Here is an 18,274-nt window from a genome sequence, read left to right as displayed (position 1 = left end):
TTAGGGAATTAAATTTAACAAATATAATGAAGGTAATTGGTTTTGTAAAAAACTTTTCTTTGGGCCACAAATGGTGATCTCTAACTTGAACTACAAGTGGAGAACTAATCCATATGAATGTATTCAATTGGGATTTAAAAAGACTATTTAGGGATAGAAAAAGTCTAGTGAATTCAGTTGGTAATCTCACCTAAACTGCTTAATTCTAAAGTTAATTCCAATTAAAGCGTAATCCCATGTTGCAACTTGCATGCCATTTGTTAATCTCTTTTTTTGGTTTTTTCGGTCAAGACCATTTGTTAATCTCAAGTTGCAACTTGCATGCCTAAACCCAAGTAGCAACTTGCATGCCCAATCTCACCTTTAATTGTCGTTCGTTAAAAGCTGAAATCGTGAGTTGGTAATATACATTGCTTGCAACTTCCATCTTTCGAATTCCCTTGTTCATGATGGATTAGCAATTCCTAACATCCTTATCCTAGCCAAAGCTTGGATTCTGCTTTCGAATTCCCTTGCTCATTTGCCACCGTTCTATCATTTGTGTACCTATAATTATGTCTACACAAGATTTTATCTCCTCGTTGTTGAGTAATTATTGTATGATACTGGATACAATATTATGTGAATAACCAATCCATGTATATAAGTGAATGTTTCCTCATTCTAATAGTCAAAAATATCAATCACGTCATGGAGCCAAATTCTTATCTCCTACACATGTTGCTAACTCATAGAGCCAAATTCAGTTCTGCTGATTTAAATTCCACTAAACCATCATGACATTATTATTTCAGACAACACAGTTTTTTTGTCGGCTCATGATTTTCCAAGAAAACTTCACCAAATTGACGACTTCCGAGACTTGGTGATAGATGACAGTCGATAAGATACTTTGTGTTGTGATAGATGACAGTCGATACGAAAACTATCGTAACCCTAACCCACATAAGACAAAGTGCTATGGGACAACTTGCTGTACTATTTAAAACCCAAATCTGTTGGCCTTATCGACCCTTTTCTCCAATAAGCCGGTGAAATTATAAGAGAGTGCATATTCATAAGATAAAATGGTTGTAGCATACAATCCCTTTTTTTGTCTAATTCTCCAGATATATGTAGCTGGATATGGCTGTTTCTGCTTAACATCTTGGCTTCAAGGAATGATAGCTAGTCAACACATTCTCCTCAAGAGAAAATATCAATGAAAAGGAGATTAAAAAAAGGTTTTAGTAATACATATTTACACAAACGATATCAAAAAAGAAAGAAACGAACTTAAAACTTCCAGTGGAGTGACGTAATCTTTTTCTTAAAGGAAGAAAAAACAAAACAAAAAATCCTGGTCAGGAGGACATGACGTGTGACAGTAACTAATAGGGTTCAGTTAGAGATGGTATACATTGGGCACCGTCCTCTAGCAACTATAGGATGGACTAAACAACAAACCTGCCTTGAAATGGCACCGTCCCTCCAAAAACAACCAAAGTGAATAAAAACCCATTTTAGAGTTTTTTTTTTTTTGGGGGGGGGGTAAATATTTAGGGCACATATCTATATGTGTGTATATATAAAATAAAAAAGTAGAGAATTGTAAAATATTTAAAATATCAAAAAATATCTTTGGTTAATACAAACATTAAGAATTAAAATTATTAATTAAATGTGGATAAAATGATAAATTCACACTTTTCATATTTAAAAAAATTAAAATTAAAAGAAAAATCAGATAAAAGATCATATTTTTATGGAACACAACTACCTATTATCTTTTTTAATTCTAAAATAAATTTTAAATTTAAAAAAAAATCAACTCACACGTGCGGAAGGCTAGTATATATAAAGCATAAGGTAGAGAATAGTGAAACATTCAAAATACCAAAAAATGCCCTTGATTAATTCAAACATTCAGAATTGAAATTATTAATTAAATAAGGATAATATGGTAAATTCACATTTTTCTCATATTAAAACAAAATTAGATAATAGGTCATATTTTTATGGAACACAACTACCCATTTTTTTTTTTTAGTTCAACACTAAATTAAATTTTTTTTTTTTAAAGCCTCTCACAAGAGCGGAAGAGCGTGCAGAGAGACTAGTAAATGTGAACATCGGAAGTTCAATTATTTGGCATTGAAAGCATGTGTTATATAATCTTATGAAATATATTGATTGGTCATTTTACACATCACAATCTGTCAAATATATTATATGATGGAGCATGCAAGTACAAATTTTGTATTGGTGGTCGCTAAAAACCATTCTTTTGCTTAAAAGTTGATGTTGTCTTTGACTTCCTTTAAGACTTTAGGTCACAATTTTGTGGAAGGGCATTTGATTTGATATAGGACTCGCTAATATTCAGCCGATTCCGTGGAGCATTTTGTTGCAAGCAAGTGAATAAATCAAAACCTCATATTTAGCATTCTTTGTCTTATTGTCAAGTTGCAATTTAGTCCTTTTACTTTGGTTCTACCTCGTACTGGTTATTGAAGAACAAATCTACGTCGTACATGTCTCCTCCCAACGAGAGGGAAAGGGAGGAGAGGAGGAGAGGAGGAGGAGCCTCCTCCCCTTAGAAGGCCAGCGGCGCTGGAAACCCTAAACATTGCAAGTTGGCTTTAGAGAGAGAGTACAATAGATTAATAAGGAAGGCTGAGAGAACTACTTGTTAGATGAATAACTAGTTCGTAACCAATAAAATAAAATAAAATAAAAGGCAAAATAAAGAGACAAAGAAGTGGAAAAAGGTGTACAAGAACTACTCATCCAAATCTTTTACGCAAGAATTATGAGGTTATTAGTCAACATGCAAAGCAAATAACAATAATATTGATGCCAAGGACTCCCTCGATAGCAAGGACAGACACACTCTAGCGTTAGGGTTTCAACTGTGCGTCGTCATCTTCTCTCCAACCCTCGTCTGCCTCCAACCCTCGTCTGCCTCCTCAAACTGAAACTTCAGCGGGTGTGTGTAATTTTTGAAACATGAGGGTTTTTTGTAAAAACACAAGAAACATTAGAGAGTGTGATAGTGTAAATAACTATTCAAATTTTTCACTGTTTTTATCATCTCGATATTATTGATATTATAGTAATATTATAGAGATATTTTAACCAAATGTTGCTAAAGTGTGAGAGAAATTATCAACATTGATATTTTTCGATATTATTGATATTTATATGATATGTGTATAGACATGTTCCAAATTGTCAACTTTATGCGACTGTAAGAGCACTTCCACCCATTTATCATGGCAAAAGGTAAGAGGAGGCAAGGGCTGTTATTATTCACATAGATAGTGCCAGCTCTTGCAAAAGGCAAAGTGTGTTTCCACTCGTTATCATGGCAAATAGTAATTACTGTTCATTTTAAATTATTTTTATTTTTTGATACATAAACGATTATTTTTTATAGGATTTAAGATTTTGGTGTGGAAAGTAAAGAATATGGTTAGATATTTATAAATAAAAAATTATATAGATTTTTTCAATTTTTTATTATTTGAATTGGCCCCACCCAAGGTTGGTGGGCCCCATGCCTTACCCAGGCTTACCAAGGCTTGCCCTTGCATGCTAAAGCCGTCACGCAGGCCTAGGCCCTTTCCTGCCCGGGCTTCCCCTTGCCGCTGAAAGTGCTCAAAGATGTAGACAAGAGCCTCTTTGCCAAATAAAAAATTAAGAATTCGTACATTTCAGTATTTACTGCAACGGAGATACCATTTAGTTACACTTCAATTTTTCGTTTCTCTGTTTTTTTTCCTATAAAAACCCAAGCGCTTCTCGTCCCGCTCTCACAAAACCCCATTTGCCATTTTCTGAAGAAACAACTTGCTCTTTATTCGATAATCTTCTCTCTCTTTTCTTTTTCAGTCCAGTTTTTGGTTCTCCAAGTGCTTTTCCTCATCTGGGTTCCTCTTCTTTTCTTTCTTTCCTTTCAAGATTTGGTGTGAAAGAGATCGGAAAACAATGCATATTCTCAAGGTCTTCTTTGGAGTTGTTGGTGAGTTTTCTCAACTGGGTTTCTTTCATATCAATTCTTTTTGAGGTATGTGTGTCTAGTTGCTCTGTTTATGGTTTCCTCTTCTTTTCTACAGGAAATGCCACTGCTCTGTTCCTCTTCTTGGCTCCCATGTATCTCTCTCTCTCTCTCTCTCTCTCTCTCTCTCTCTCTCTCAAATGGAGTTGCTTTTTGGGTCTAAAGATCATTGCTTTAGATGGATTTTCCGTACAATCTGCATAGTTCAAAAAGCTTGAATCTTTACTGTGTTTCTTGAATTTTCTCTGGAATTTATGGAGTGATTTTGGTTTTATAATAGCATCACATTCAAGAGGATCATACAGAAGAGAAGCACAGAGCAGTTCTCAGGCATTCCGTATGTCATGACAATGCTCAACTGCCTCCTCTCCGCTTGGTATAATGCTTCTCGCTCCTTCAACCGCTTTCTATAAATTTCTTTCTTTACCTTTTTACCCCACTTCGCGGCTTAATCACAACGGTTTTCTGTCTCTTCGTTACTAACATGGGATTAAATGACACTTTTGCCCCTGTTTCTGCTCTGTTTTTTTCAGTGTTCCTATTGTTTTTGGTTTGATCTTTCTTTCATTTGCCTTCATCTTCTTGGAATCGATCAAATGTTGGTTCTTGGAATTAATTTTGTTCAACAAAACTAACTAATGCTTGATCTGCATGATATTAATAAATAAAAAATAGGTATGGCCTGCCCTTTGTGTCCCCAAACAACATCTTGGTCTCAACCATCAATGGTACTGGTGCAGCCATTGAAGCAATATATGTGTTGATCTTCATCATATTTGCCCCCAAGAGAGAGAAGTTCAAGATTCTTGGCCTCTTCACCATTGTGCTTGCTATCTTCTCCACTGTGGCTTTGGTCTCAGTCTTTGCTCTGCACAGCAAGGCCAGGAAGCTCTTCTGTGGGCTTGCAGCCACCGTATTCTCAATCATCATGTATGGCTCGCCTCTCGCAATTATGGTGAGTTTAATATTCATAATTAAGGGTTAATGCAGTGGGTTGAGATTAATTATTGTATTAATGATGTGTTTAAAAATGTGTTTGCAGAGCACAGTGATCAGAACCAAGAGCGTGGAATTTATGCCATTTTTTTTGTCACTTTTCTCCTTCTTATGTGGCACTTCATGGTTCATCTTTGGCCTACTTGGCCATGACCCTTTTGTTGCTGTAAGTACTTTCTTAATTGACTAAAACCAAAATTAATATGTGATTAAATTGAAATTAGAAGTTAATAATCTGATGTGTGGAGAAATGGTGTGTGCAGGTGCCAAATGGATTTGGAAGCGGCCTAGGGGCACTGCAGCTGGTCTTGTACTTCATCTACCGTGACAGCAGCAAGGGAAGCACAGGCAGTATCAAGAAGGCCAGTTCTAGTAGTACTGCTGCTACTGCTGATGAATCAATGGAGATGGGCGTTGCAAAGCCCCACCAATCAAAGCAATCAATGGCCATCAGTGGTGCTCAAGACGGGCAGCCCTAGACGCCCTCTGTCTGCTTCCTTCACTTCGGTTAATGCCCAAGTGTGGCACGATCACAAACTGCAATTTTTAATTTCTTGTTTGAAGTCTTGTTGTAGCTCTAATTCCAGCTAATGTGTAATGAGAACGCCCAATCTAATTAGATTACTCAAATGTTGAAATTTTCATTTCTGGTCTTGCATATATAAAGGCTGCTTTTTATGAGTGACCAAGTACATTTCTTGTAGATTATTTCTCTCTCTATTTTCCTGGATTTGTTCTTGTGGATTAATTGCACTAGCTCTTATGCACTTCACTAATGTGTCTTTTCCATTGGATATGTAGGGGAATTCCGTAGTCTTATTTGATGTACCGCATTAATTGACTACTTCGATCACCGAACAATTAGTAAATACTTCAACGGTAATATCTTGAAGTGACTCTAATTCAAGATTACTCTCATTCACGCTCACTCCCAATTCATATTCGCCCTGATTATGAATTAGTAAACATCACATAATAGCGTGATGTCGCGTAGAGCCCCCGGTACACTAAAACTTCTACTCTCTTAGAGGGGTCAGTAACCTACGGTCCAAAGCATAGCCCTTGGACATTAATTGTGAGCAGTGGGATTGCCGTGGAGATGTGTTATGGTCCAAAGATAGGAGAGTGACACCAATTTATGCATGCTCTGTTGTAGTTAACTAAGGCTTTGCTTGCTACTAATGATGGCATGGACGATCGTAATTAGATAGAGATGGAATATTATTACAAAACAAATGATTTGATGGATGCAGATGCTTGATTTTGTTGGATTATTATTAGAGCATTGCGTGAGCTTATAACTTAGCAGAGAAACCTTGTCGTTTCCATTTGGAACACGTATGGCGATAACGTCGTAGACAGAGACAGGAGTCCACATTACGGACGGACGGTGGATTGCGCAATGCAGTCGTGTCATGGTCCAAAGTCTAGAGTGCATGTGAACATTCAGCATAATGAGACAAACTCACATCTGAATTTCATCACCTGTCTTCTTTTCTTTTTATTTCCTCTAAATTATTTTAGAATAATTATTTTATAATTGTAAGCATGTGAAGAAATGTTATACATTGGAAAGTTCAGAAATTTTGCAAGAATTTATAACGAATTGAGTTACTCCCCCATTACTAATGAGTTAAATTTGGTGTGTAACATCAACTTTTTAACATAGTATCAAAGCTAGATTTCTGTACGTGTAAAACCAAAGGTCTTGTACAAAACCAGAGGGATCAAAATTACAAACCAAAAGGTCAAATGGAAAGCGATTAATATGACTTGCGGAAAAATGTAGTTGGGCTTGGCAGAACGGTCTTTTCCATTCAGAAGAACTAAGAGGGCTGGCTCATGGAGCCCCTAGATATTTAGTTATATACTCATTCTTAGCACTAGTGATATAGATAAATCCTACACAATTTAATTTCTATAAACAAACCCAAAAAATGACAACTAGTCCTATTGAATTTAATTTTGATTATTAAATTACTTTAATGCCCTTTTGAGTGTTTTTGGTTTTTTTATGATGTTTTGGGGTTGGGCTTGTTTTAAGAAATCGATGTCAATTTTGTAATTTATAGGAAGCTTGAAGCCTCTTTGTTATGTTGAAATGAGCTTTGGGTGTGTTTCTAAAGTGTATTTTATGTAAATTTTTTATAATTTGGGCTTCTATATTGAGTATAATAGTGAATCTCTTTATAATATAAATTATATTGCAGACATAATGGACCAAATGTCTTCAAGGCGTACACATTCAAAATCTAACTCTAGGTTCTTGTTTTGGATATAATACAGCAACATCACTTGTTAATTTGGGGACTCAGTGGAATGTGTTAGAGTTTGTATAGAAAAAAGCTTCCACGCATAGTTTATAAGTACCAATGCACTTGGCACACTAAAATACTGTGAGGTCAAGTTGAACAAAAGCGCAACATCGGGACATAATTTGACAAGCACTAGGGAGCCCAAGTAAGGTAAGTCTATATGTGAATCCAAGTTAAGCCTAAGACTGCATGTTAGCTAGGTCAAGCTACATGATTTACATATCTTTTTTGTTGTTGTTGCTACCTTAAATGATATACGTTCCACCTTGGATGGAAGTTTGGGACCTATCTAAGCGTGAAAGAGCATAGCCATACAACCACTTTGTACGATTCTCCCCTCTCTACACTTCTTATGCACCCTAATATCGGAAAGGTGTTTAGTGTCTGTGCTTGTGTTTAGGAGGGATCTAATCCTTATATCTATAGGTGGGAGTATTACGGTTTTTAACCGACAAAGAAACAACAATAGGTATCCTTATCTCCCCATCAAGCAACCGAAAGACCAAATAAACTTTCGTATTAATTCTTTTATCCTTAATCAATTAGGATTTTTAAACAAATGCAAGCTCAAATTTAAGTTTTACACACTTAAATGAACACCTATGACAACTAAATTTAAAATACTAAACCAAAAACACAAATAAATAAAAAATCTACGGGTATGGATATTGGTGTCCATAAAAAGGATTTGTATTGATTTGACCCTTTTGGAGTAGACACCAATTTCAATACTTGTTGGCGTGACTTGTGGACCATTGACTTTCTTTCCATACATAACAAGAATTTTCATTATAATTATATTTGATTTACTTTAATTCCTGATTTTTCACTGTAAATAGAAACATGAATTTAGTATTTACTTGGCCAATAAGGCTCCATTGTATTATAAATATGACCTCATAAAAGGAGAGAAATATACAGAAAATTTTCACAAACAAATATTCTCATATTAGGTTTCATATTTAGCATGGTATCAGAGCGGCGATCTTGAAATTGCTGACTCTAATTTCAAACCCTTGCAGCCAGTACGGGGGTTAATTTTTTCAACCCTTATGGAGGTAGAACCGCCGACTCCTTCTCTCCTTCTCAACCAACCATAGCCAGTTGAGTGCCCAGGTGGCTCAACTCCTACATATGCAGACTTCGACCTCGAACCCGATTCTAAATTAGGATCCTATTTTGATGACCTCGAACCCGATCCTGAATCAGGATCCTATTTTGACTACCCCGACCTTGACTACGACAACAACGACCCTAACCCCAACTCCGATGATGAACCTAACCCTGAATCTGTCTCTGATTCAAACCCAGATTTTAACTTCGACTCCGACTTCGACCCCGACTTGGGCTCAAATCTCGATCTGAATTCCTACTAAACCTGTATCCTATACAACTTCCGCTACACAAATTATGACTTCTCAACTAACAGGCCCTACACAAGGACGAGATTGGGCATACCATGGTTATCCGAGACACACTCATGAGACATGTTTTAAATTGCATGGCTACCTTGAATAGTGGGCTACTCTCAAAGATCGAATACAAATCAATACGACCATAATGGTACTAGCTATGGATTCCATACTTCGGATAAGAGTGATTTCACAAGCTGGATAATTAATTCCGATGCAACTGATCATATGACGTTTGATCATGATGATTTTCTAAATACTACCCAACCCCGACGAAATTGTATTACTAACGCCAATGGAGTTACTTATCCTGTGATAGGGGCTAGCAGTGTTGCACTCTCATCATCTCTCTCACTGCCTAATACTTTACTCATTCCATCTTTATCCAATAAATTGATGTCCGTTAGTCAGCTTAATGAATAATTGAATTGTTGTGTATACATTTTTTCAATTTTTTGTTTGCTTCAGGATATTCACACTAAGGAGATTCTTAGTTGTGGTACTAAGAGAAAGGAGCTATATTATGTAGATGACTTCAGTTCCGGCATGGCTAACAGGGTGACGCATCCCTCTGATAGCAAAAAAAGCAAATTTGGTTGTGGCATCATTGATTGGGACATTGGTCTTTTAGTTATATAAAGCATCTTATACCAGATTTATTCTCAAGTTTCAAGAACTCCGACTTCACATGTGATACTTGTATTTTGGCCAAGATTCACCATGTGCCCTATCCGTTGATTACGAACAAGTGTACTACTCCGTTTACATTAATTCACTCTTATGTCTAGGGACTTTCACCTATCACTGCTCCTTTTGGCGTTCGGTGGTTTGTCACATTCGTAGATAATTGTACACAGATGACATGGCTTTATTTGTTGAAGAATAAAAACGAAGTGTTTTTCCTTTTTCAGTTCTTCCACAAACAGATGAAAACTCAGTTCAATGCTCAAATATAGATTCTTCGCTCAGACAATAATGGAGAATTTGTCAATCATGACTTTCAGACTTACTTCCAACAACATGAAATTACCCATGAGACGACTTGTCCTCAAACACCATAACAAAATGGTATTGCTGAATGAAAGAATTTATATCTTTTTGAAACTGCCCGAGCACTTCTGATTGGAGCTCTTGTTTCTTGCCATCACTGAGATGATGCTCTTGTCACCGTAGTTCACCTGATCAACCGCATGCCTTCTAGTGTATTAACCTTTAAAACTCCCTTACAAGTGCTTGCACAACACGGGCCACTGCCTTATGTTTTGGTACTTACACCCGAAATCTTTAAATGTGTGGCCTTTGTTCATCTCCACAAAAATCAACATAGCAAACTTGATCCATGTGCACTTCGTTGTGTTTTTGTAGGTTATGCCACTCATCAGAAAGGTTACCGTTATTATCGCCCTCCTACACGACGTACCTATGTCATGGATATGATATTTCTGGAATATGAGATGTTCTTCCATGACCCATCATCCAATTTTACAATCCAGTGGGAGATACGAAGTGAATAGCAGAATTAGAGCAACTTGGAAAATGAAGAAATTCGCCTATGTACAAAAACAATTGATCGTCTCGAGTCTAGAGCACGAGATTGCTCTCAGCTGAAAAGAGATTGATCGCCCATTCACAACGATCAATCACCTAACCCGCATGACCCCTGCGAATATGTTTATGATCCAAGTCCCACATCTACAGACAATACAGAACAACAAGATGAAAATCCCCTCTAACTCAACAGTACCAATGAACTAGTCTCCTGAGAATATCCTTGAGGTATTTACTCCTACTACACTTGTGAATTTAGAGGATAAATCTATTGGATACCAATTACCTTTTAGGCAGAATTGTGGGAAGCCACCAAACCATTATTCACCTAATATTGGCAAGACATCAAAGTATGAATTGCGAATCATGTATCTATTGAGAAGCTGTTTGAACCACTCAAGGCCTTTGTCCATCAGTTGTCTGCTATTCATATCCCAACCAAGGTTGCTAATGAAAGATCCTAAGTGGGTTCAAGCTATAAAGGAAGAGATAAAAGCTCTTGAGAAGAATCAGACTTGGACACTGAAAATTTACCACAAGGAAAAAAGATTGTCGGATGTAGATGGGTGTTTACCATAAAACACAAAGTTGATGGATCTATCAAGCGATACAAATCAAGACTTGTGGCAAAAGGGTACACACAGACTTATGGTGTAGATTATGAAGAAATCTTTGCACCAGTTGTAAAATTAAACACAGTTTGAGTCTTACTGTCCATCGTAACTAATTTGGACTGGTCACTACACCAATTTGATGTAAAAAATATTTCCCTACATGGAGAACTCACGGAGGAGGTGTATATGGACATTCCTCCTGGATATAATACTACTCAGGTTGGAACAGTATGCAAATTACGAAAGGTATTGTATGAATTGAAACAGTCACCACATGCATGGTTTGGGCGGTTCACCATGGCAATGAAGAACAATGGTTTCAGACAGAGTAACTCAGATCATACTCTATTCTTGAAACATCATAAAGGGAAGGTAACAACTTTAATAATCTATGTAGCCGACATGATTATTACTGGGAATGATAAACAAGAAATATCTCAACTACAAGACTCTTTCGCTACTGAATTCGAGATGAAGAATCTAGGTGGACTCAAACATTTCTTGGGGATTGAGGTGGCCTAATCAAATTAAGGCATATTTCTCTCTCAAATGAAATATGTCTTGGACTTGTTGACAGACACATGAATGCTAGATTACAAACCTATAGACACTCCTATTGTTCAGAATCATCATTTTGGAGAATACCCGGATCAAGTTCCAACTAAAAAAAAAGATACCAAAGGTGAGTGGGAAGATTGATCTACTTGTCTTATACTCGATCAGACAATGCTTATGCAGTGAGCGTCGTCAGTCAATCTATGCATTCTCCGAGTGAAGACCATATGAACGCAGTTCTTCGGATACTTAGATATTTGAAGTCTGCACCCAAAAAATGACTTATGTTATCAAAATATGGTCATCTGAATATTAATGGTTACACATATATAGATTGGGTAGGAAGTATAACGGATAGGAAATCCACATCCAGTTACTTCACATTCGTGGGAGGTAATTTGGTTACATGGAGGAGCAAGAAATAGAAGGTGGTCGCCTTATCCAGTGTAGAAGCCAAGTTTAGAGGTATGACCAAAGGAATTTGCGAACTCATTTGGTTAAAGCGGTTGCTTACTAAACTTGGGTATAGACCTACATCTGTCATGAATATCTTTTGTGACAACAAGGCTACAATAGCTATTGCACATAATCTAGTTCAACATGATCGCACCAAACATGTTGAGGTAGATCGACAGTATATCAAACAGAAGCTCGAAGCTAAAGTGATTCAATTTCCTTTTGTAAAGTTCAAGAATCAATTGACGGATATTTTGACAAAGGCAATTTCCAATAGGGCGTTCCACAATTTACTAGACCAATTGGCCATTGGCGACATCTATGCACCAACGTGAGGGGGAGTGTTGGCGTGACTTGTGGACCATTGACTTTCTTTCCTTACACACCAAGGATTCTCATTATAATTATATTTAATTTACTTTAATTCCTAATTTCCTACTGTAAATAGAAACATGAATTTATTATTTGCTTGGCCACTAAGGCTCCATTGTATTATTAAATATGACCTCCTACAAGTAGAGGAACATACAGAAAATTCTCACAAACAAATATTCTCATATTAGGTTTCATATTTAGCAAATACAAGTCTTTTTGTGAACACCAATATCCAATGCCCATAGTTTTTTTTTTAATAGTGAAGTCACTTAACCTTTGGTTGAGAAAACTAGTTATCAAAGAAGACAATTGTCTTTTTCAACTTTTCCATTACATATTAACCCAATATTCTCTGCATTTCTCTACATTTGCGTTAACTTGAAGTTAATAACCATGACCCTTTGCATTTCTCTCAAAATCAACCCAATATTCTCTCTAGTGAAGACTTTAAACTCATAAATGTTATCCCTAAAACGATCATAAATATCCCTAAGACTGCCACAAATGTTATCCCTAAAACAATCTCAAATGGTATTCCTAAAACAGTTATGAATATTGTCCCTAAACCAATGATAAACGTTGGTAGTGAAATTTTCCATAGGATGAAGGAAATAGCTGGGTTAGGTTCTAGCCAAGAAAATAAATTTGAATTTGGTAAAGATTCGCTAAGTTGAAACAATCTCTCAGGCCATGGTTTGGAAGATTTACTAAGTTCATGTAGAAGTTTGGATACACTCAAAGTAATTTAGACCACACCATGTTCTTGAAGTGTGATGCAGGAAAAATCATTGCATTAATTGTTTATGTGGATGACATGGTCGTAAGTAGGGTACAACATAGGAGAGCAACATAAGCTACAAAAGTATTTGTCTCAGGAATTTGAGATGAAGAATTTAGATGCTTTGAAATACTTCTTCGGAATTGAAGTAGCAAGGTCAAAAACTTGTATTTTTCTACCTCAAAGAAAGTATGTGATGGATCTACTCACTGAAATAGGAATGTTAGGATGTAAGCTTGCTGACACACCTATTGAAATGAAACACTTCACACGAGCCGTTTGCCAACCAATTAGGAACAATACTAGCGCATTGTTGGAAGGTTGATACATTTGGCACATACAAGACCAGATATTGCATATGTTGTGAGTGTGGTTAGTCAATATATGCAGTTAATTCGATATTAAGATACTTAAAGTTAGCCCCTGGAAAGGGATTAATGTTCTCAAAGAATGGAAATCTTGAAGTTGTTGTGTCACATCACAGGATCGGCTCCACCGTAGAACGATATTGTCCGCTTTGGGCCCCTTATTTGCCCTCACGATTTTGTTTCTGGGAGCTCACGAGCAACTTCCCAGTGGGTCACCCATCCTGGGATTGTTCTAGCCCCCAACTCGCTTAACTTCGGAGTTCCTACGACTCCGAAGCCAGTGAGCTCCCAAAAGGCCTCGTGCTAGATGGATGCGAGCGTGTACATATAAGGCATATCACCCCCTCTCCGTTGGTTGATGTGGGATCTTACAATTCACCCCCTTAAGGGCCCGACGTCCTCGTCGGCACACTCGCACCACACGGCAGAGTGGCTCTGATACCAAATTGTCACATCCCGGGATCGGCTCCGCCGTAGCACGATAATGTCCGTTTTGGGCCCCCTATTTGCCCTCACGGTTTTGTTTCTGGGAGCTCACGAGCAACTTCCCAGTGGGTCACCCATCCTGGGATTGCTCTAGCCCCTAACTCGTTTAACTTCGGAATTCCTACGACTCCGAAGCTAGTGAGCTCCCAAAAGGCCTCGTGCTAGATGGATGCAGGCGTGCACATATAAGGCATATCACCCCCTCTCCGTTGGTTGATGTGGGATCTTACATGTTGGATATACAGATGTTGATTGAGCTAGTTCCATTACAGATAGACACTCTACATCAAGTTATTTTACATTTGTTGGAGGTAATTTAGTCATTTGGCTAAGTAAAAAAAACAAAATGTGGTTCGGTCTAGTACAGATTAGAATATCGAGGTATGGCTCAAGGAGTTTGTGAATTATTGTGGATAACAAGACTCTTGACAGAATTGGGTTTTAAACCAGAGAAGGCCATTCAGTTACATTGTGATAACAAGTAAGTGATCGATATTGCTCATAATCTAGTTTAACAAGATCGAACAAACATGTTGAGGTGGATAGGCATTTCATCAAAGAAAAAATTAAGAACAAGATGATATGCCTACCCTTTGTAAAATCAGAAGATCAGTTAGCAGATATCTTGACAAAAACTGTTTGTGGACGAGTGTTTTATGACTTACTTACCAAGTTGAGTATTGGTGATGTGTATGCACTAACTTAAGGAGAAGTGTTAACATGAGTTAACCTACTAAATCAAGAAGATTTATTTCCTAAGTTAATTAGGTGATTTATTTCCTTGTTTCATATAGTTGACATATCCTTATATAATTAGGAGATATTCTCCTAATTAATTTATATATGTATTTTCTTATAAAACACCCTTATAAACTCCTATGTGTACCTTTTTACGAAGAAGAATACAATAAACTTAAAATATTCAAAATATATTCATATTTTATCACCTTGTGTTAAATGCATGGCGCCATATCATAAGCTTGGTGACATGACATGTCAATAAAGGCCGTACGAAATTAAGGTCCACCACTTCTTTGAAAATCACAAAACGTGGCTGCCATGCATGAATGAAGAACGCAGAATATCATATACAAATGGTTGTCATGCATTGCTGAAGAACACAAATGGCTGCCATGCATGAATGAAGAACGCAGAATATCATGTACAAATGGCTGCCATGCATTGCTGAAGAACACATAGAATCGTTCACAAATGGCTGCCATGCAAAGGAGAGGTTATAGAAAGACTTGGATTAATTTGTAACGGTCACGTAGTAGAGGTCAAAAACACTCAATTAAGATTCTTTGTAACTCCCGCCTTTGAGTGCAGTTTGTGTTTTGTTCGCAAGTCTGTAATGAGCTTTGTCCGTTACCCATCTAGAGCTCAGAGAGAGAGAGAGAGAGATCCTCGTTTTTATTATTTTTTTGGGCGACCCAACTCCACAGTAAATCAGCCATTCTGCCTGCAGCATGTTCTTCTTTCTTATTATTTTGGTTGGGGATCAGCATGCTAAGGGACTTGCAAATATTTTACGGCTTTATATATGTAATTTTACAAAATCACCGGCTTTTATATGCATATTTTTTAAGATTCATTATTTTAGATTCACTATTATACTCAATACAGAAACCAAAATTATAAAAATACCTTATATAAAATAAACTTTAGAAACACACTCAAAATTAAGGGTGGGCATCTTAAACCGAAATACCGAAACCGTACCTTAATTGTACCGTACCATATCGATTTCATTCGGTTTCATTTGGTATGGGGAGATATTCGGTACTGTACCGTACCGTACCAATAAAGTATAGTATAGTAGCCATATCAAGATTTTGGTACCGATCAATATCGTACCGTACCGAATATTACTTAAATATAATTTTGATTGCCTTTGTGTGTATGTTTATAGAACCTTTTTCTTTGATTCATTTGATAATTAAAAGCTTTTTCTTTGATTTATTTGGCAAAAGTCATCTTTCTTCAAGCAACTCAATTAGTAATTTTTGATTTACAAGTGAAAAGGTTTTCATGATGAGAATATAATAAATAAAATAGTTGTAAAATATTCAACCAAGACCCTTTGAGTGAAAGAAAAGAAAGAAACAGTATGTACTTTTATCTCTTAATAAAATTAGTGCCTATCACCGTTTGATTTTAAAATTATCCTTGGACTTTTTACTTTTTGTTTGTAGAAAAGTCACTTAGAATCTTGATTAAGATGGAGGCTTTTTTTCTTTTGATTAAATGGCAGGCCTAAGCCGACAACAAACTAAACTAACAATGAATGACCTTGGGTTGAGCCATGCCTAAAATATCAACAGCTAAAATATCTTTGAATTTGTAACTTAAGGCATCACTTATTTTGGTGAATGAATATGTTGAATATTGAATTGGTTTATTTTTTAGTTGTGTCATTTTGATACCGAAATGGTACCTATACCGTACCGATACCGATTTGGCATGGTACGATACGGTATCAATTTTAGCAAATCATAATCTCATACCATACCGTACCATACCGATTTAAATTTCCGGTATCGGTAGTGGTACGGGCTCAATACCGTACCATACCGTACCGTACACACCCCTACTCAAAATCCATTTACAATATAACAAAGAGGTTTTTAACTTCTTATAAATTACAAAACTGCCATTGATTTCTTAAAACAAGTCCAACCTCAAAACCTCATTAAAAAACTCAAAACAATCAATAAGACATCGAAATAATTTAATAATTAAAATTAAATTCAATAAGACAAATTCTCAATTTTTTAAACTGCTATGAATATATATATATATATATATATATATATATATATATATGGGAGAATACATCGTCGTTCGGAAAGGTAGGCATTCAAATTTGTAACACTTATTTTATTCATAAATATTACATTTGTGATGCCAAGAGACACTTTTATAAAAGTCCCCTCCTGGCCAGATGTAATACAACATAACCATTTCTATAGATATAGTTACTCTCCCACGCCAACACCCATTTCTGTGGCAGAGCCTTAAGCTGAGGTCGAAGCCTTAACTCATCCTTTATTAGCTGGGTTTGGTTTGATTCAAATCATCCCTTCACCTGTTAAAACAAGAAAGATTACAGAAAAATTAACCAGAAGAAAAGAAAAACGTAAAACTAATTAAAGAAGAAGAGGAAAAATATATAAAAAGAGATATTATGTGTATATCTTGTCGTACCCATGCTTTTAAGGAAGAAGTAGACCTCCAATCAAAGTTTCAAAGTCTGCTGCCTCTCCATATGTGATCTATTTTCCTGAGAAAATAGGCACACACAGATGAACAAAACAGACCGTCAACTGATCATGGCGGAGCTTCTAGGCTGCTGCAGCGAGGAACGGAGGGCATGGCCTCTATTTATAGCGGCTGTAAAGAGAAATGGAGCTCGGCATGGCAGATACGTAGCAATCATGCAGAGGGCCGTGGCAGGAGATTGTTGTTTGACAAACGTGTGCAGTTTTAAAAGCTTGTAGCAGAGAAACAAGCACAACGGCCTTTTTTTTTATTTTTTTTATTTTTATAAATAACTTTTATTGAAAATGGAAAGGAATTAGAAGAAACTGGAAGAGGTGGTGGAAGAAGGGACGAAAAAGCAAGTGGGAGCCACTGGTTTTCACGTTTAATTTGCAAGGGTTGTATATTTTATTCTGTCTCCACAGTGTCGCTTCGATAAAAATAAATAAAAATAATTAGGTGTAAAAATTAATAACACAATAATCATTTAGGACTTGGCTAAATACTATAAATCTCATAAGTAATGGTTGTATTGTAGCTCAAGTAGGTAAGAGTAGGCGCTCTTATTATTAAAAAAAAAAAAATTCATGAAAAATATGCACACAAAAAAAGCTAAAAGTTGAATAACTGACTTTTTACTATAGCAAAAAAATTAATGAACTTTAGCTCAATTAGTTAAGAACAATCCCTCCTCTACATTTAAGACTATGTGTTCGACTTTTCTGTCCCTTAATTTGAATTGATGTGGCTATCCACCTCATTTGTTATATAAGCTGGTATGAGAATATAGTATATAAATGTGGTAAGAGTAGCATTATTCTTTATGATTATAGATATGAAACAAGGAATTTTTTTTATTATGGATTTTTAGAAGAAAAAAATGATTATGTCTAGAAAATGTTTTTTTTAAATGTATCGTATGGTAAAATTTCAAAAAGAGAAAATATGAATTAAATTGAAATATAGGAAATTTGAACTCTTAAAACTATTATCAACGATGTTAATATAAATTGAAAGTTGACTAGAAAGAGTAACAAAAAATTTGTTAATACATACCTTTGGTAAATCATT

General features: G+C 36.2%; 1 protein-coding gene and 1 long non-coding RNA gene across 3 annotated transcripts; one reads left to right on the top strand and one right to left on the bottom strand.

Annotated features, from left to right (window-relative positions):
• Window positions 3,581–5,743, top strand: LOC18768928 (bidirectional sugar transporter SWEET1). Its single transcript, XM_007200528.2, has 6 exons — window positions 3,581–4,003; window positions 4,098–4,134; window positions 4,320–4,415; window positions 4,715–4,994; window positions 5,082–5,201; window positions 5,299–5,743. Exons 1-6 carry the CDS (start codon window positions 3,970–3,972, stop codon window positions 5,512–5,514), a joined length of 783 nt encoding a protein of 260 aa, XP_007200590.1. The 5' UTR covers window positions 3,581–3,969; the 3' UTR covers window positions 5,515–5,743.
• LOC109950574 lies at window positions 17,007–18,274 on the bottom strand. 2 transcript variants are annotated; one of them, XR_002272818.1, is made up of 3 exons: window positions 18,260–18,274; window positions 17,150–17,633; window positions 17,007–17,030 (listed from the first exon to the last, which is right to left on the bottom strand). It is a non-coding gene; the product is annotated as an uncharacterized LOC109950574 (long non-coding RNA). The 2 variants fall into 2 exon arrangements; XR_002272817.1 differs by lacking the exon at window positions 18,260–18,274 and having other exon boundaries at window positions 17,150–18,222.

This window comes from Prunus persica, chromosome G8 (assembly GCF_000346465.2).
Source record: "Prunus persica cultivar Lovell chromosome G8, Prunus_persica_NCBIv2, whole genome shotgun sequence".
NCBI classification, from domain to species: domain Eukaryota; kingdom Viridiplantae; phylum Streptophyta; class Magnoliopsida; order Rosales; family Rosaceae; genus Prunus; species Prunus persica.
This window is presented reverse-complemented; position numbering and strand designations above follow the sequence as displayed.

What these genes read in the sequence shown, in the direction of transcription:
- LOC18768928 (XM_007200528.2), top strand. Translation starts at nt 3,970, where the DNA reads ATGCATATTCTCAAGGTCTTCTTTGGAGTTGTTG. An exon ending in TTCCTCTTCTTGGCTCCCAT is followed by an intron (nt 4,135 to 4,319) that starts GTATCTCTCTCT and finishes GTTTTATAATAG; the next exon opens with CATCACATTCAAGAGGATCA. An exon ending in GCCATGACCCTTTTGTTGCT is followed by an intron (nt 5,202 to 5,298) that starts GTAAGTACTTTC and finishes TGGTGTGTGCAG; the next exon opens with GTGCCAAATGGATTTGGAAG.